This window comes from Nicotiana attenuata, unplaced genomic scaffold (assembly GCF_001879085.1).
Source record: "Nicotiana attenuata strain UT unplaced genomic scaffold, NIATTr2, whole genome shotgun sequence".
Classification (NCBI taxonomy): Eukaryota; Viridiplantae; Streptophyta; class Magnoliopsida; order Solanales; family Solanaceae; genus Nicotiana; species Nicotiana attenuata.
Genome location: NW_017675860.1, coordinates 37,870 through 57,765, shown reverse-complemented (window position 1 = coordinate 57,765; position 19,896 = coordinate 37,870). Strand labels below are relative to the sequence as shown.

At 40.7% G+C, this 19,896-nt stretch overlaps 2 protein-coding genes across 2 annotated transcripts; both read left to right on the top strand.

The window, feature by feature from the left end:
- Nucleotides 1-9,232: 9,232 nt before the first annotated feature.
- LOC109220527 lies at nucleotides 9,233-9,691 on the top strand. Its single transcript, XM_019384990.1, has one exon. It carries the CDS (start codon nucleotides 9,233-9,235, stop codon nucleotides 9,689-9,691), a length of 459 nt encoding a protein of 152 aa, XP_019240535.1.
- Nucleotides 9,692-12,454: 2,763 nt separating this feature from the next.
- LOC109220528 lies at nucleotides 12,455-13,915 on the top strand. The gene is made up of 2 exons (XM_019384991.1): nucleotides 12,455-12,806; nucleotides 12,907-13,915. The coding sequence occupies exons 1-2, from the start codon at nucleotides 12,662-12,664 to the stop codon at nucleotides 13,743-13,745; spliced, it is 984 nt and encodes a 327-aa protein (XP_019240536.1). The 5' UTR covers nucleotides 12,455-12,661; the 3' UTR covers nucleotides 13,746-13,915.
- Nucleotides 13,916-19,896: the final 5,981 nt, after the last annotated feature.

Here is a 19,896-nt window from a genome sequence, read left to right as displayed (position 1 = left end):
CCGAAAAATGGGTTTGAAAAGCCGGGAGAGAACGATTTTTAAGGAACACAGTTCAACTTTGAAGCTAATGGATGGCTGACCTTTGTTTGTAGTAGGCTTGACCCGTCTACACATGATCATTCCGTCCCACTTGCCCGGGCTGTCTTGTGGCATCCATCATGGACGGTTTTCCTATCAATGTTCGTAATATCATCTCGAGGGTGATTTCTGCTGTGGGACAGGAGACGACCACAAATTACCCCTTCCCCAACACCTTGTCTCTATACTTTAGGGATCTGAAGGTCAAGAAGAAACGATTTGATGTCACAACCAAGCCGGTGCCCCCCTATCATGGTATAGCCAGTTGGGTTCGGATAACCCAAAGTCAAAGAAATACCAGCCACCCACCTCTTCCCCAACCGGCCAGTCTGAGGAGCCGGTTGCGGTTGAGCCTTCTACCGAGCCATCCACCATCCCTGCCACTTCCACCAGTAAGCCCTTGCCCCCAGGTCCTTCTACTTCAGCTGACCCGAGAGTCCCTTCATCAAAGACTCATCGGTTCACTGCCCACCAGCTCAGTCAGTCTTTAGCCAGTCTGAACAACTGGATGTCAGCTGCGACATCCAAGTTCTCCACCTTGGCTACTACAATGGAGGCCCAGTCAGCACCAGCCACTGTTCAGATTCCTCCTTCTATCGAGGAGACATTGAAGAAGCTCCTGGCCAACCAGGAGAAGATTTTAGAGACTCAGGCCACCTTGACTAAGGCGGTAGATTCGCATGGTAAGGCTTTGAAGGAGCTTGCCAAGGAACATAAGAAAATGAGAAAGTCAAGGGCGTCGAGGGAGTCGGTGAAGAAGCTTCGAGCTGACGTAGACAAGCTATTGGCAGACCAGATGCCATTAGACTTGCTATTTGGGGATCCAGCCCTAGACCCAGCAGCATCTTAGCCACAGCAGGAGGAGGAGCCTAGGCACCCAAGAAAGAAGAGGAAGCTTCCTAGCACTGAGGGTGTAGTAATCGAGGTAGCACAGGTTCAGGAGGATCCCTCCAGTGTTGCACCAGATGTTCAGCCGGTCCATGACCCGGCCCTTGTCCCAGCAGCAGAGCAGCAGCAAGCCGGGAACCAGTCTGAGGTTCCCGCCAGTACAGAGGACCAGGGGACCACTGAGGAGCCCATGCAGACGGATCAGGCTTAGGGAGCCCCTTCTATATCCTTTGATCTTATTTTGTGCTTATTTGTGTAGTTGGCATTGGGGACAATGCCTGCTCTTATTTGTGGGGGTGTGCCCTACCTTTTTGGATTATCTGGATGATTGTATATATTAGATTCTTACTTTATGTCTTTTTCTATTTCTAGTTGGTCTGTATATAAATTCACATTTTAGCTACTCTTCTCGTACTTTTTTTTCTCTTTTGGTCTGTATATAAAGTACTTTTGGTATATATTCATCCCTCATTGTATATTCTACTCCCCTATTGTACATATTCATTCGATTCTTCTATTTTCGCAAAATTTTTCGTTATTAGCTTAGTAGATAGGCTTTTAGCCTTTTGTTTTGTTTTTGGCGTTTTCAATAAGCCCTTGGTTTTCTTAATGCCACGGTTCTTTCCAAGGGTAGAGTATAGTGTGAACCGGGTGGCTCTTCCCAATGATAGATGGAGTGACAACCTTCTTAAGGGTTTGAGTCTGTTTCTTTGATTTTTCTTTTGTCTTTTGATATTTCGTAGTTAAGGGTACCTCAGGCAAAGCTTCACTTGGGCCTAACACATTTGCCTTTGATCCCATGGTCAAAGACATAACGTTGTGTTTAGGGTATGGTGAAAGTCGTGGCCTTGAGACTCTTGTGTTGACCAAACAATCATCATGTGGTCTCTTTTTGGACCATTCTGCGCTTGAATCATGACTAAGGTCGTTGTGGGCCCTCGACTCGATATCTTTAGCAATCCCCTAGCATGTGTGGTGAGGAATCAAATTTTGAGTCCAAGTCCCAAGCCAATGATCTAGAACTTGCCCCGAGTGTTTGTTGAGGCGAAATCATAGGTGAAGTTTGACTTGAGAAGTGACTATAGGCTCTCCTTGATCCGGTTGTAAAATGAACAATTTCATGGCCCACTAACAAAATGATCCCTAGTTAACCCTTTTGAGTCTTAAACCTTCTTCTTTCATGAACCAATGTTACATGCCTATACCCGTTTTTACCCTCTCTTGGCACCCACACTTCCCTTGAGCAATGGCAAAGTCAAAGTTTGGGGGGAGAGACAAGAAGGAAAACAAAAAGGGAAAAAGGTACTAAAGCAAAAAGAGAAAGGCAAGGCAATGAAAAAGAGAAAAAGAAAAAGACAAAAAGAAAGAACAAGGTGAAAAAGAATAAAAATGGGTCAAGAAAAACAAAAGTGAAAAAGGTGTGGAAACAAAAGTAGAAAAAGGAGGAATGATTTGAATTGCCTAAGAAAGAATGACAATATGTCCCTCTAGCCCTTGAAAAGAAGTGAATTACTCAAATGAGTCAAGAAAGTGTGCCAAAATGAATCAAAGAAAGTGCTTAAGGGAAGGTTGAACCCATTTGAACAAAACATGTCCTACCCTTACCCAAAAGCCCTCACAATTGACTTCCCAAAAGCCCTATAGGATCTTGAGTCGAAGGGAGCCTACATTAGTGGATACTTACATAAGGGGCAAGCATATGGTACCTAGAGCCGGACTTGTGACCTTCTTTGTGAGAGAAATGAGTGGAAGTCCTTCAACCTCGGTTTGCGTGTCAATACTCTAAAAGGTGAGGTTCACCTAGGGAGAGTTGAGGATGTGTGAGTTTGGGTTCCACAATGACCAAGGTATTTGAGAAAAGCTCTTTGATGAAATGTGTCAACCCTTGATGCTCTTGTGTCACACTTAATCCATAGTTTTCAAAAGCTTAAAATGTGTTAATGATGCATTCGTACTGAGGGCAATTGTTAGTCCCAATTGATGCTTGTTGAGGTTACTTTAGGATAGCTGGAAATTCTTGGATTGCTCCTTTTGGGGTGGGTATTATTTTGTTTGCTTGAGGACAAGTAAAGGTTTAAGTTTGGGGAGTTGATAAGCTAGGATTTTACCATGATTATACCCCTTACTTGCTATTGCTTTTGTTACAAATTGCCACAAAATAGTCCCAAAAGGCTTACAAGTTGTGCTTGATTGCAGGTTTGAGCGAAAAGGTGACAAATGTCAAAGATCGGCTCGAAACGGAGTGAAACTTGCCAAGTGTCAAGAACAAGTGAAGTTGAGGAACAGGAAGACCTAGCACGGACCGCACTGATATGCCACGGGCCGCGCTAGGAGATTCTGAGAGGGATAAATTGAAGTGCAAGCCACGCGGCGGCGCTCCATTTCTGCGCGGTCCGCGCAAGGGAAGTTCAGAGAACCACCAGTGCAGGCTTAAGTCCCACGCGGCCGCGCTACATATCAGTGCGGTCCGCGTGAAGGAGATTCAGAGACATGGAGATTTGACCAAGTCCATGCGGCCGCGCTCCATTTCTGCGAGGTCCGCGCCGACCCTCCGCCGCGGCCGCGCTACATTTCTACACGGTCCACGGCCTCCAACTTCAGAGATGAGATTTGAGAGTTCAAAGAGCCTACGCGGCCGCGCTACCTTTTTGCGCGGTCCGCGCTGACGCCGCATGGGTATTTTTGTCCAGATTTTCCAGCTCGGTATAAATAGATCTTTTTACCATTTTTAGGAAAGTTTTAGATTTTGAACAAGAGCTGCGCTCGTGAGACGTATTTTGTAGCCTATTTTGGCAATTTTCCTCTTCAATATCATAATTTCTAATTAGTAATCAATCATTATGTTATTTTCATCATCTATTTCTATTGTTTCTTCTTTAATTATGTCTAGCTAAACCCATTAGCTAGGGTTGTGGCTCAACCCTAGTGTGGGTAGTTAATGGGTGTTGCATTCTAGGGTGAGATTGGGCATTTATTATTTGGGTTAATTTTGTATTTCAATCTAGAATTTGTGGTTGCAAACATGAATTCAAGCTTAGTGGGTCTAACTCCTCTTGAGAAAGAGAGTCATATGACCCTAAAAGTTGACCTAACAAGGAATTGGGATGGACCCATGAGAATGGTAGTCCCAATTAACGGGTTAAACCTCGAAAGAGTAACTACCCTACTTGAGCCCTAGTTGCTCGGTCTAATTGGCCTACCTAATTGGTCTCGAGAGAGTCAATTGGGCAAAATCGTTCTCTCTACCGAGAGGTGTGAGAATGAGTGCAATTGTGCAACGGTTATAGCAATAAACCCAGATTTATCAATCTCCCCTTAGTAGCTTCTACCGGTTAGCTAGCCACCTAGGTAGTGTCACGACCCTAGTGCCTTTTTCCTATATTAAGCACAACATAGCAATATTCTCCTAGCATAATTTAGTTTAAATCATTAGTTTTACAAGAGTAGTTTAAAAAAGAAAACCCCAAAAATGTGTGAAGCGACATTAGAAGCACAACCGCAACTCTAGGCTAGACAGATATTCTAACTCCTTTACTAGCTCCCTGTGGAATTTCGACCCCGATCCACTATTCGGGTATTAGTTATTGCTATCCACTCTTCCTACCATTGTGTAGTGTTGAGACGACCGCGATCATATGTTGCTGCTGCTTCATGATTGTGCTCAATTGTTGTGGGTCAAGAAGTAGTTGATGGATCTTGGTATTGAAGTTGGTTGCATCCCTATTTTATGTGATAACACTAGTGCTATTAGTATGACAAAGAATCCGATTCGTCATAGGAGAACTAAGCACATAGATGTTAGGCACCAGTTTTTGAGGGACAACTATGAGAAAGGCTTGATCACTGTGGAGTTTTGTGCTACTGACAAGAAATTTTCTGACATATTCACAAAAGCCTTAAGTAGAGATCACTTTGAGAGGAAAAGGTTGGAATTAGGGATGATTAAGATCACCTAAAAGGACCAGTTCAAGGTTAAAAGAAAAAAAAATTAAAAAAAAATTGGTTAGTAAGTCTGTAAATTGTGTATAAGTACATTAAATCTTGCTCAGTCTCATACTTTCCATAGTATACTCTTGTGCCATGTGTTAAAATGACTCATTAATCTCTAATGATATTTTCTCTATTTTTGCAAATTTAGACTCACACAAGAGAATTATCAGTGAAGAACCTGGTTCATCAAGATAACACGGTATGTTTTCTACACTCTGCATAATTTGAAATAACTATATTGGATCATGAGCAGAGTCCTACCAAATACCAAACTCCTTTTGGACTTATCCGTTACAAGTGAACCAGTCACGTTCAAAAGAGTCCCAACCGAATGGAAGTACCTAGATTCTAGGGATACACTCCAATGTCTCTTCAAAGATGAATTTCAGTTTGATTAAAACTTCTAAGAGTCTGAAAAGATGTAGTTAACCCATCAATTATTCCCCTGTATATTGATCAGCTTTAGTGTATTCCTTACTTCATCTCTCTCAAGCGGTTAAAAACTCTCATTCTTCTTTCATCTTCCAAACACAATCTAATTCTCTTCTCTTCCATACCCTAGCCCAGGTATGTCGAACACCTCTGAAAATCCTTTATCACCACCACAGGAAACCACTTCCACACCTTCTACAATACCAATATCTAAGAAAAGATGATGGCTCGTAAGATTATCGCTGAAGGAGAGCAGATCAAGAAAATAAACAAGCAATTGAAAGCAGGTAGGGAAGAAGAATCCCAAAAATCTGAAGATTCATTTAAGTATGCTACTAAGGGGGAAGAAAGTAGGTATTCCGAAACTGAACATGTATCTTCTGATTCTAAAGTTACTCCTGAGACAATTTCTGAAGTTGCTGCAAATTTAGAGAATAGATTTGTACTGGTAGGATCTATAGCAGGTGTTGAGACTACAGAATCTGGAGAAGTTGGTGGTAAAAATAAAAAAGGAAAAGAAAAAGAGAGTAAGGGTGCTAGGAGTGCTGTGAGGGGAAAGGGTAAAAGAGTGGTTGATTCTTCACCCACTCCTGTTGGTCTAACAAAAGAAACTGGTGCAATGGTTATTTGGGGAGAGGAATTTACTGAAATAGAAGAGAGTGTGAGCAAAACAAAGGGAAGTGGGTCTGGCGAAGCTGGTGAGGGGTTGGTTCAACTTGGGAAAAATATAGATGAACCTGTTCCATCTGAACAGGAAACCCTCTTGGACCTACTGATAGGGTTATCAATGGCACCAAAACTCACGCCATTCCCTATGGTTTCATTCTCACAACTGTGCTTGCACATTTCAAGGTACAAGCAAGGATCATTTTGGGGTTAATACTCTGCTTGCTTGCGATTATGAAGTCAATATCATTCCTAATGAACCCGGTTCATCTAAAGGATACCTATCAATAGAAAGGTCAGAGTTCTATTACAGGAGAGTGAGGCAAAGGTCTTGAGATAGCAAGGCTGAAGACACGATTGGTTGAGGTACAATCTGAGAGAGATGTTCTCAAAACTGAACTTGCAAGGAAAAAGAAGAAGAACGATGGAATTCTTCAAGACATGATGAAACTTCTCCAAGCAAATAACCCAGCCCCTACCTCTTCCAAGCCTTAAATCCTAGCCTAGTGTAGATCAACCAGTGACCCAATTCGAGACTTTTTGTTTCTTTTGCTTATGTTTTCAATATTTTTATTTCTTCTTATGCTGTGTGGTAGAATCTTATCAATCATCAATGAAATTCACTGTCTTTTGCTCTAACTGTTTGTTTATATTTCTTTGATGGTTAAAATTCTTAGTTTGATCTATGATGATTAATTCATGATTGCATTTGATGTAGCCCCAGTGGCCATGAGTAAGTTTTAAAATCTGGTTATCTCACATTTCTATGCAACTTTTCGATGATGCCAAAAGGGGTAAAAAGGTTGTGCTTTAAACAAGTGATGTTTGGACTTTGAACATTGATGTTTATAACCTAATGTAACTGGTCCTCGATGATAAATGATAAAAAGGTAAAATGTTTCTAACATTGTGTTGATGTTGAGTTGAGTTCTGGCAGGGCCTAAGTGTATGAAAAGCACAGAGTTTGTCATCATCAAAAAGGGGGAATTTGTTGGCCCAAGTAAAGTTAGTTTTGAAGACTAACAAAGGAACTCAGACATGAACCAGGTCCATCCTCCAGGTCCATCCCTCAGGTGCACAAAAACGGGCAGATTCAAGCATGTGGGATGCACGTGAAGGAGATAAGCTTAACTTGGTATATTTAATATCTCCAAATCAAAAAGGTTGCATAATTGATAAGGAGAAGGACTCCTTACTCAAAGAGAACACTATCCAAGATAGGGAAGGAGTTAGAAGTTTAAATCAACTACAACTCTTTCACCAAGGAAGAGTTGCATCAGAACTCTAGTTATTTATTCATCTACTAACTCTATAAATTGTAGGATGTTCTCACATTACATGGGTTGCACAAAAATGCAGAAGTTAAACGTGAATTGGGAGCAAAATAGCAAGGCTTTTTGCAAGTAGTTCGTGTGTGATTCAAGTGTGCAAACCTGAAGCTATATGAACCAGATTGAAGAACCAGCTTCATAAAGAGTTTTGTGTGTCTTTCTTTATTTCTAGTTCAATTGTAGTAGGTGTTTTCATATTGTACCTTTCAGCTTTATCTACAAGCAATTGTAATAGGTACTTCGAGTATTCAAGTTAGAGTTAACTTGAAGTTGTCGCAACAGTTAGAGGCTGGTTGCTACAACGGGATTAGAGTTAATCCTTGTTTACAAAGAGTTTTGTAAATATTGTTTTGGCTCAGTGATTTTAGTGGAAGTTTGGGAAAATCCTACTAAGTAGTAGGTTGTGGTTTTTTCACCTTTTGATCCAGGTATTTTCCGCGAAAAATCTCTGTGTTCTTTATTTTCTGTGTTTATTATTCCGCAAGCAGCAGTAGTTGGAACACCTAGAAGAACCAGGTTCTTCTATAGTTTAGATAAGTAAAAATTGGGTACCACAAAAATCACCCCCCCCTCTTGTGTGGTATTGACGTTTAGAACATCAAACTATAATCATGCATAGAATGGTAGGACTTGGTTACTTTGGGACAATAATACTTACAAGATTGAAGTTCTAAAGAAAGAAACACAGCTTATTCACTGTAAAGTGAAGAGTATGAATCAACAAATAGATTGTGAAATGACAATTGTCTATGGCTATAATACAGTGGAGCAGAAGAAAGAACTATGGCAACAATTAGTTATTTTGACTCTATCTTGAGTCCACAAGATAGACTGCAAGGAGCAACGGTTACTAGCCTTGAGATAAAAAACTTTGCAAAGTGTATCCAACAACTGATGCTGAATGAGTTGCCCTGGAAAGGAGACTACTACACCTGGACAAACAACCAACAAGGGGGAGATACAATATGGTGCAGAATAGACAGAGCAATGGGAAATGCTGAATGGATGATGAAATTTGATCACCTGACCAATGAATATAAACTCCCACATATATCAGATCATCGCCCTATGATGATAACTACTAATATTAGGGAGTCAAGGATCAGAGTTTCGTTTAAATTCTTCAATGTATGGGAAACTCATGAGAATTTTATTCACTTAGTGGAGGAAAGCTAGAAACAGAGGCTTCATCTATACAAGATGAGGAATATCTGGGAAGGAACTAAGGGAGAAACTAAAAATACTAAATGAGATTGAGTTCAAAGGAGTAGAAACAAGAATCAACCAAGCAAGAGAAGATCTTTAAGAAATTCAAATCAAGATAAGCAACCAATACTCAAATGACTTGGCAGTGGAAGAGAAGAAGATTATCTACCAACTCGAGAAGTGGTCTATGATTGAAGAAAGTGCCATGCAACAAAAAACCAGGGCAAGATGGACAAAGCTTGGAGATGCCAATACTAGCTACTTTTCGGCTGTTATGAAAGACAGAAAGCAGAAGAAGCAAATCCTAGAGCTTGAGTCTCAAGAAGGAGGAAGGTTAGTAGAAGCAACTGATATAAAAAGGAGATAATACAGTTCTATAGATCACTTACGGGATCAGCTCTACATATTGTGACAACAGTAAGCAGGACAATCATGAGAAAGGGAACTGTACTTAACCATGCTCAACAACTCAAGTTATGTGAGGATGTGACAGAAGAGGAGATTTATGAAGGGCTTCAGTCTATAGGAGATGACAAAGCTCCAGGGTGGATGGCTATAATCATGTGTTTTACAAAAGAGCATGTCCTGCCATTAAAAATGAAATCATTGAAGTTATACAAGACTTCTTCACAATAGGCAAAATGTATAGAGGAATAAACTGTACAGCAGTCACCCCGATCCCAAAGATAGCCAATCCTGCTACAATCAAAGAGTATATGCCAATTGCCTCCTACACTGTTCTATGTAAGATCATAGCTAAAATCCTTGGAGGCAAAATCCAGAAGGTGATTGCAACCATTATTATAGAGACTCAACCAGGATTTATCCCTGGAAGGAAGGTAGATGATAATGTGATTATGGCTCATGAATCGGCAAAAACATATACAAGAAAACATATCTCACCCAGATGCATGATTAAGGTGGATATTCAGAAAACATATAACTCTGTGGATTGGAGGTTCTTGGAGCAAATGCGGGTAGAGTTGCATTTCCCTCAAAAGTTTATCAGATGGGTGATGGAGTGTGTTAGAAATGTCAACTACTCCATAGTTATAAATGGTGAACCAACCCCACCCTTTGATGCTACAAGAGGACTTTGACAAGAAGATCCAATATCTCCCTTTCTATTTGCTATGGTCATGGAGTATTTGAGTAATGTCTTAGTACCCTAAAGGAAGAGAAGAAATTTAAGTATAACTTAAAATGTTCTAAACTAAATGTCACACATTTATGCTTTGCAGATGATCTCCTCATGTTTGTTAAGGGTGACAAAATCTCTGTAGGGATTCTGCATGAGAAGTTTGGTATATTCACAACTGCTTCATGATGACAGGCTAATATCTCCAAGAGTGCTATCTACTATGGTGGTGTATCAAGTTACAAGCAAGAAATCCAACAGACACTTGAATATATATAGGGTGACTTACCATTCAACTACCTAGGAATTCCACTAACCACTAGGAAACTGAAACTGGTAGAATGATAGCCTCTAATAACCAATTTCATAGCCAAAATTTCATCAAGTACATCAAATAAGTTATCATATGCAGGCAGAGTCCAATTGGTAAAGTCAGTGTTGTTTAACATTCAATCCTATTGGGCACATATATTTATCATACCTGCTAAGGTGATGAAAGCTTTTGAAGGTTATTGTAGAAGTTTTATCTGGTCTGGAGCAAATAAAATTACCAGAAAATCGCTGATATCATGGAGTAGGATGTTTCTGCCAAAGGCAGCATGGGGATTGGATCTCACAAATCTAAAGCTGTGGAACAAAGCAGCCATATCAAAGATCTGTTGGGACTTGAAGACTAAGAAAGTCAGTCTTTGGATTAAGTGGATTCAAGAATACTATATAAAAGCACAACCCTTGGAGAGTATGGCTATTCCCCAACAAGCTAGTTGGATGGTTAGAAAAATACTCAAAGTAAGAGAGGAACTGTATCATGTGCAATCAAATCACCTAAATAACAAAAGTATGATCAGAAGCATTTACTTGAGAATGCTAGGGAATCTGCCCAGAGTTGCCTGAAAAAACATCATATGTGGAAATGAAGCAAGGCCAAAAGCAATATTTATAACATGGCTCTAACAACAAACATGCTACTCACAACTACAAGATTGGAAAGCTGGGGAATACAAGTTGATACTAGCTGTGTCATGTGTAAATTGGTAGCTGAAAGTAGGGATAATTTATTTGTAGAGTGTGCAATTGGAAGACAGGTTTGGGATAAACTAATGAAGTGGCTGCAAATCACTTGGGTGGCAATGAGATTAGATGCAGCACTGGATTGAGCAGAATACAAAAGGAAAAACTACGCAGGCAAAACTAGTGAAGCTGATGTTTACAGAGTTTGTTGGATGGTTAGGAAAACACTCAAAGCAAGAGAGGAACTCTGTCATGTGCAATCAGATCACTAAACAGCAAAAGTATGATCAGAAGCATTTACTTGGGATCTGCCTAGAGTTTCTTGGAAAAACATCATATGTGGCAATGAAGCAAGGCCAAAGGCAATATTTATAACATGGCTCCAACAACAAGACATGCTACTCACAGCTACAAGATTGGAAAGCTGGGGAATACAAGTTGATACTAGCTGTGTCATGTGTAAATTGGCAGCTGAAAGCAGGGATTATTTTTTGCAAAGTGTGCGATGGAAGACAGGTTTGGGATAAACTAATGAAGTGGCTGCAAATCACTTGGGTGGAAATGAGCTCATGGAATCAGATGCAGCACCAGATTGAGTAGAATACAAAAGGGAAAACTACACTGCCAAAGTAGTGAACTGGTGTTTACAGAGTTTGTTTATGCAGTTTCAAATGAGAGGAACAACAAGCTGTTTGCCCAGAAGGAAAGAACATGTGAAATAATAGCTAGAGAGATAGCATATACATGTCATATTAGAGTCAATGATACCACTATCATATACTACTCCAAAAATACAGATTTCCTAGATAAGAAGGAGAGAGTGAACATAGCTAGTGAGTTCTTTCACTGTTATAGTGAGTTTTTCTTGCTAGTTACTATAAGCAAAGCGGGATGTGTTTTGAAGTCTAGTTGAGTCTATAAATGATACCTTGGTAATTAATGAAAAGTTTATAGTTACCAAAAAAAAAATATATATATTAAGAATTTTTACATACTTCAAATAAGAAAGGATTTAATGTAATAATTTGGTTTATTTAAAACTCTTAAGTATTAGGGAAAAGCTTACAATGACAATTTTCTCTAATTTTTAAGTGGAAAAAGACGAACGGCATTTCGCTAAGGGTGTTCGTGCTTTTAATATAGTATAGATAGATATAGATATACTTGGAAATGAGTTATATAGAGTGCGAGTTTAAATTATATAAATTGTCACTGTAATGAACTTTTATATCATCAGGTCACCTTTTCAAGATTACGAATCTCATATTTCAGGGAGATTTACTTATAAATATCGAGTGTTGGTGTAAAAAATTCTTTAATATATTACTTAATTAGAGTACTTATAGAAGATGTTAATAGGATTATCCTCACCGTCACATTCTGGTTATCAGAATTCCAGTATGGGCAATATATACCACATTCTAATATTTTTGTTTCCTTTATTTTGCATAGAAGTAACCACAGTTATTCTTTCAAAATGCAGCTTTTATTGAAAAAAACTAAACTAACTTCTGCTTGAGCTTCAAGCAGAATTCAGAATCATCATACGCCATACTAAACTTAAAAGTGTGCAACATTTGTGGAGTACAAATGAAGTCCTAATTGGAAAGGCAATGTGCACATATGAACTCTTTGACAAGGCAAAATACCAGCCTTTTTCCTTTTTACTTGCCTATCCCACAAGATATATATCGCCATCAATCTTAACTTTTCTTTTTTATCTATTATTTCACGTGTTTATATCATAATTCCTATCAGTTAGGAATCAAACTTCACAAAACTTCGAACTTCATCTGTCACTAGTATGAAGCAAAGCATATGTTCTTTTCTTTCATGTTTTTTAGCACATAAATGCAATGCCTTCAACTTAAGATCTTTATTTCAACTTGTCGAATCAATTATTTTGCAATAATCTACGAAAATGGAAATGGAAATGGGGCTCAAACTAACAAGAGCTGCAGATGAATTCTCCTCTGCGGAATTCCAATTTGCAAAAGATCGAGCCGGCTCTCTTTTCCAGTCTTCAGAAACAGACACTACGTTCATCCTTAGTGTCCATTTAAGAGGTCATTCATCTTCATCTAGCACATTAGTTTTTATTCATTTCTTTTAAAATTTTGATGTTCATTATATTTCTAACATGGAATGTGGAAAAACTTTGTATAGGTTATACACAAAAAAACATAAAGATTGATATTAATGAGGAAGGAACCATAATCGCGATAAGGGGTGAGAAGCCGGTTCAAGAGACTGTGATGGTAGGGTGGAAATTAGTCAAGAAAGATGTAGAAATCAGAAAATTCAGTAAGGCTTTCAAGATTCCAGATGGGGTGATCTTGGATAAAATCAAGGCTAGATATGATGAGGAAAAATCTTTATTGACAATTAAAATGCCAAAGAAAGTGAAAGGAATTCTTGGAATTGAGTTTGTAGAAGTGGAGGAGGATAAGATTACTAGACAGGGCATCTCTGAAGATTTATCAATAATAGCTGATAAGATCCCTAAAAAGGTCACATTTAAAGATGATTCAGAGTCTACTAAAAATGCACAAGAAAACCAAGAAAAGGAGAAGAAAGAAATCGTGCAAAATACATTGGAGGAAAAAATTGATTTGGCACCACGTGAACAAGTTGAAAAACATGTTGTCAAGGATGAGGTTACTAAAATGGAGAAGGAATTAATGCCAAAAATAGAGTCAAACATCAAGGGCAACGATACTATTCAAGAAATAAGAGAGCCTCATAGCAATCAAGTAGGTGGTGATAAAAATGAATCTACAAGTTCAAGGGATGAGCCTAAAGATAATCAAGTAGGTGGTGAAAGAGCAAATGGAATTTTAGAAGATGGTGAAATATCAAGGAAAAGGGAAGGTGACAATGCACCTAAGAAAAGCTCCAAAATTTGTGTGCCAATTGTTGCAGGCTCAGCCTTAATATTATCTCTTGTTGTGTTTGTAATTCATTTTATTAGAACTAAGAATCAATCTGGGAAAAGAAAAGGTTAGAGCAAACTATATTTCATGAGTGTTGTTATTTCCTAATTTTTTTTTTTTCCCGTTTCCCTTTCTTTCATTTGATTGTAAATAGAGGGTGTGATGATGATCAAGGTTATTTATTGTACCGTTATGCGTTTGTAATTGAGCCCAGAAAAGCCTATCATTATTATGGGCACTTATATTAGTACTTTTTTCTAATTGGGAAAAGATTTGCTCCAGTGAAAGTAGCTCCATTAAGTTTCCACGGAGCAGTGAATATATGTCACGTTTGCAAGTAAAATATTAATGGCCAGGAGCAAATTCTATGGTACTCTTCAAATTATTTATTTATATTTATTTTTTATTTTTTTAGCAAATATAACACTAGGCAGGCTGCCTAGTGGCTAGTATATAAATAAAATCCCAAAATGGTCCAAAGCTTACAAGATGTCCAAACCAAAATAGAAGTTGCATGAAGTTACTAGCAACTAAAAAGATAGAAAAAAGCTAAAGTCTAATGAACTAGCTATTACAATACTGTCCGCTGAATTCTTCCTTCTCCTGTCAGTATATGTGAATCCAATTGCCAGTGGCAAATACCAAGCAGCACCTATCAGGCTCTCACCAGGCGCCAGGGTATGAAGTCCATAGGCTAATATGAATTCCAAACATCTCCACCACAGAATTGAAGCCAGCATAGTCTTCCAATCATTAGTGTTGCCACAATATGATCCCCATAGGCAGTGTGCTGACTCTATCCAAGTATAAATTATGTGGTCGATTATCAATATTATCATGTAAAAGAGCCTGGCTGCACCTGTCTTGAAGCTGGCTTTAGGCAGGCTTTGAAGGCAAAAGCCAGGCTGGGGCTGGCTTTAAGCAGGCTTTGCAAGGCAAAAGCCTGGCTGGGGCTGGCTTTAGGCTGGCTTTGCAAGGCAAAAGCCAGGCCAGGGTTGGCTTTAAGCTGGCGACGCCAGAGGTAACACCAGGGTATCATCAGGCTTTAGCCTGGCGGAGCCAGGCCTGTGGTGCTGGATGATTTTATGATCTTGTAAGCTTAGACCATTCTCTTCCCGAACCTTTAATGTAGAAATCATTCTAAAAATTGCTAAACCATCCTCAGATTGAGCATGAAGACATGCTAATACCACTGAGAAATGATTCAACAATCTCCAGAAATTCCACATAACAGATTCAACCTTTTCCGTAACATTCGAACATATCAGAAGTAGAATAAATTGCACCATCCAATACCTGCTTATCACATTGGTCCTGTACACTATCAAAGCACCTCCAGAATGAGCATGTGACCATGCTAATACCACTGGAAAGTACCATAATAGTATACATAATGAGACATAAAAGAAACTCGCAGGTATGTGCAGATTCCAATCCTGTGAAGCCATCAGTCTGGGGCTCTTCTCTTTGCTATTCTAACCCTAAGGTTAGGAATTTGAGACTTGTCTAAATTAATCAACCTCCTCCCTGCACTAGGCAGTTCAGAGAATGAGTGAAACTCAGATGTACCTGCAAAAGAAAATACAATGTTAGCTATAAAATCCGCCACTGAGTTGCCTTCTCTGAACACATGTTGAAAGATCACATTGAAATTGTCCTTCATCTCTATAATTTTCTTCACATCATTTGCAATTACCCAAGGAGGATCCCATTCTCCTTCTATCACTTTCTTCATCACTAATGAATCAGTCTCCAATAAGAGAGGGTGAAGATCATGCTCCACACAGTATTCCAATCCTTGAAGAATAGTCTTAGCTTCAGCCACCACACTAGTTGTCACCCCCAGGTCTACTGCCCTTGCATACACCACATCACCTTCATCATTCCTCACACAAAAACCTAATGAGCTAGGACCAGGATTTCGTTTTGAGGCTCCATCAGTATTGCATTTGTACCAACCATGAAAGAAAGCTGTCATGTTACTCTTGTAGTGATCAATATAGGTTTATATCCTTCAAAATATTGAATTATATCTGGCCATAACAATGGAATATTAGGCATCCAAGCATACCTCACCCTTGCCAGTTGATGCAATGTCCTATTGATCTCATGAATCACCTTATTTGTGGACTCTGAACCCCCATATTTACCTGCATTTCTTCTCTTCCAAAGTTCCCAAGTGATGATAGCTGGTATTGCTTGAAACAATGGCTTTAACTTTGGAAAACATTGAGCATACCACCAATGCCTTATAACCTGCTTCAATTGAATCAATGGCACAGTAATTCTAGCAGCCCCCATGAACAAGTTCCATACCTTAGAGGCAGTAGGACTTGTGACAAATATATGCTCAATAGATTCCTCTTGGGGCTGTTGACAACACCAACACCTAGACATTACCATTTGCCCTTGCCTCCTCCATATCATCAGTGGCTATTTTCCGCCTCCACAATCTCCACAAGAAGAAGATATCTTGAATGGTAAGCCTTTAATCCACATTAACTTGAAAACCTGATTGGGATCAACCCTATGCCTTAATATTTGCCAAGCACTGCTAACATTGAACTTGCCCGAAGGAGTTGACATCCAGTATGGCCTATCCCAGTATCCCTCACTGCCTTCATAATGCACATTTAGCCTTATATGTTCTGCAATTTCCTCATTAAAGGTTTGATCTAGCAGCTGATCATCCCATGTTTCACCTTGCCGTAATTCTGCCACATCATAAAGATCTTCATTGATTGGGAAGTCTTCAGGTAATACGTGATAGAGTGCACCCAATCCACTCCAATTTTCATGACAAATATTAGTTGTTCCATTCTTCAATTCCCATAGGATCTCATGTTCAACTTCTTCCCTAGCATTCAGCATTTGTCTCCAAACATGAGACCCCTTTCTAAACTGCACCACCGTTGATTTATTTATTTATTTGTCTGTTTGTTTCAACTCTAAATAATAGGAGTATTTAAAAACACAATGTTTACCCTCAAAATTGGATAACAATTAAATTTATAAGTGGTTCTAAAGATATGCGGATTAATTTGATGCAAAACGATAAATTGAATTAGAATGAACAACTAAAGGTATAATAAATTCAAACCACACGAGGAGGATGATTCCAGCCTTAGTGTGACGTTCACCCTCGATTCGGGCTCACAGTGGCCAAAATTAATGAACAAGAAAAAAAGATTTTATAACAGTAAAAATAGTAATATATTGCTTTGAAATGCGTGTTACAAAATGTGTGTCATGAATTATCCGACCTCCTTTATATAGTAGAGGAGTTCTATTGTAGGTACAACTCTATAAAAGGTAAAGAATCTTCTGATTAAGTGATTGGCGGTTCTTCATCGATACGTGCCGAGATCCCCGCCGTGATATCCAGCCGGTTACGGATATTACGGCCTTCTGTTGGACGTGCTTGATCGTCGAAAATGTTCTTCGAATTCGTTGAAGGCTAGGACCAATCCCGAACCATAACCTCGATATTCTCGAGGGTGGGTGTCATGCCCCCAGATTCTGACTCGATGAGACCTTTGTCTCGATTTCGGTCCCTTGTCATCATGTCTCGAGCTTGGCTTATCTTATCAGAGACCGAGGTGTACCATGAACCCGGTTTTACCCGTATACAGATAGTCCCCTCGTTTCTCAGGGAGTAAGTTGACGAGAAACGACATGAGATTCTCGATTCCTTCTTCGATATGCCGTGACAGAAATGATAAACAACCCGAAACGTCTTGTCAGTCATGTCATAACGGCCTTAAATGCGTGTCAGCAGTTGCGTAGATGTCCCTGGATGGGAAACGTCGCTGAACCTCTATAAATATCCTCTCCTTCGTTCATTTTTCACTTTAGATCAAGCCTTCTACCCTCGTACCCTCAAGTTTTCATTACTCTCTAGAATTTACCCCCATTAATCAAGGTTCTTTGCAAAATTTCTACTCATCATCCACTCAAGCCAACACACCCGAGCTCCCCTTTTCAACCTTTCTCTATTTTTTTCAAGCTTTCCCCCATAACAATGGCAAAAACCTCAAAATCTGTTCCCCCAAAAGGATGCTCCTTCTTCTTCGCAGCCGACCACCGAGGTTAAGGAGAACACCCTTGATGTGGTTGTTGATGAACCGACGGAAGAGCCCCCTTTGAAGATGTTCATTCTCGGGGACTGTCCGATCACCGACGACTTCAAGGTTGAAAAGCCTTCTTCCGTACAGGGTCGGCATGAGGAGGCCTCGTGATACATCTGCTCAATTACCGAAGAGGACCTCCCCATGGTTTGCAAGGACTGTAACTCGGCCGACAAATACATAGTGGTCCCCGACTCCGAGGAAGCCATCACCACCCATGTCAAGGGATATCTAAGTGTTTACACTTATCCCTTTACATTGGGCCCAGTGGACCCGGTCATCTTAGATTTCTACAGGAGGTATAACATATGCCTCGGCCAAATTCATCCATCTCTAGGGATCTTGATCCTCTTCCGATTCTTTGAGAACAAAATCGGTGGGTGCTCGTTCACAATCGATCATCTACTCCACTTGTACAACCCCCGAATCTTCCGAGGGTGATTGATAAAGCTTGTACGCCGGGCCAGCAAAGCCCCATTCTCGAGCATTAATGAGGACCAGGATCGGGGTTGGCAAGGACGTTTTGTCCGGGTGAGGACCGCCGACCTGGTACCTGCCTAGTGGAGGTCGTTCCCCGAGAGGTGGAATGTATCATGTAAGTAGAACTCCCTTTAAGCATCGATTTTATGCTTTACCCTCCCTTTTCTTATCGGTGTTTTATTGTGGTGTAGCCCTTGCTCGAGTTCCAAATGCTATTCCTTGGCTCAAGGAGTGGGTCGAGGGTATTGTGTCACATAGTCCCTATTCTGAGCGCTCATGGCGCAAACTTTCAAAAGGCCTTTGGGAGGCCCGTTCCGATGGTAAGGTTCTTTCCTAGAGCAAGTCACATTGAACTTCTTCCCCTAGCATCGCGTTCTTATTTCTTTTATTTTCTTTTGCAGGTTTGCCTAAGACCGTCGAACTTAGGCATGCGGTCGGAGATGAGGACTTGGCTATTGAGTCTCCTGCTCTGGGGCAGGTCGGAGAGAAGAAAAAGAGGAGGGCTCTGAGTTCCCTAAGCTCAGAAAAACAAAACAAAAAGGATGCTGGTCCGTAAACCAAAGGAAACCTCCAGCTCCCGAGTTCTCAACTCGGACTCACTCCTCCGGCTCAGGGATGAGCCCGAGGGGGATGAACTCTTTATGGCCCACGAGCCGTCTGTGCCCGAGGAACGGGCAAAAATCGAGGGGGAAACGATGGAGGCTTATCCCTCTCAAGTTCGTGAGGCTAATGCAGTAGTGAGGGTCGAGAACCCTCAGGATGCCGGTTCTGCACCCCCTGGTGTTATAAACATTACGATATCGCCTTCATTCATAGAATCAATGTTCGATGAAGCCCGAACGACGAAGGAGCGATCTAATGAGGGGGTCCATGGAGCGGACGATCCCCTTCGAAGCTTCTTTAATGGAGTAGGCTCATCCGCCCCTGAGGACTTCACCGATTTGGGCGACTTAGAGGGCCGAGGAAGAGTCCATCCTCGGAGGTCGGCGGGCCGAGCTCGAGCTCGAGGTTAATCAACCGGTTCCCAGCTCCGAGCAAAGGTGCTGGCCGGAGGCGATCCATCGTTATCACCGTCCCAGAGGATGCCCGGGTTCTTTCCACCACTGTCCGGGTAGATAGTTACCTCCGGTGCTTGGTAACCGACGAAGACCAAGCAACAATGAACAAGGTGGACGCGCCATGCATGTTCAACGAAGAACAACAGGCGCTGAACCGGGTAAGGTGTTGCCAAACTTTTTTATTTTTCAACTTTAGTTCTTGATGATCCTAATATTTATTCCCATATTTGCAGGCCTCGGTGCTCCACCACGAAACCTTCCTCTGGTATCGGGATGAGCTGAGCCCACTTGAGGCTAAAGTCAAAGAGCTTGTTGAGAAGAGAGACATGTACAAGCTTATTACTAAATAGGCTTATTACCCTGGGCTTCGATACCTGAGCGTTCAGGCTTTCCTAGGACGACAGTCCTCGAGTGGGAGCAGCTGTAGCCTTTAAGTTTGGGCACTCCCTAATATGTTTTTGTGCCCCTGGGTTTTAATTGCCCGAGCCGTCCGAGTTTTCCTTGGACGACATTCCCCGAGTGAGGGTGATCTCTTGGATCCAGATATAGGTGGCCCTT

Bases quoted from the DNA above. Each gene is read 5' to 3' on its own strand.
- LOC109220528 (XM_019384991.1), top strand. From the start codon at position 12,662: ATGGAAATGGAAATGGGGCTCAAACTAACAAGAGCTGCAGATGAATTC. The intron at 12,807-12,906 runs GTCATTCATCTT...AACTTTGTATAG, and splicing joins CCTTAGTGTCCATTTAAGAG to GTTATACACAAAAAAACATA.
- LOC109220527 (XM_019384990.1), top strand. From the start codon at position 9,233: ATGTATAGAGGAATAAACTGTACAGCAGTCACCCCGATCCCAAAGATA.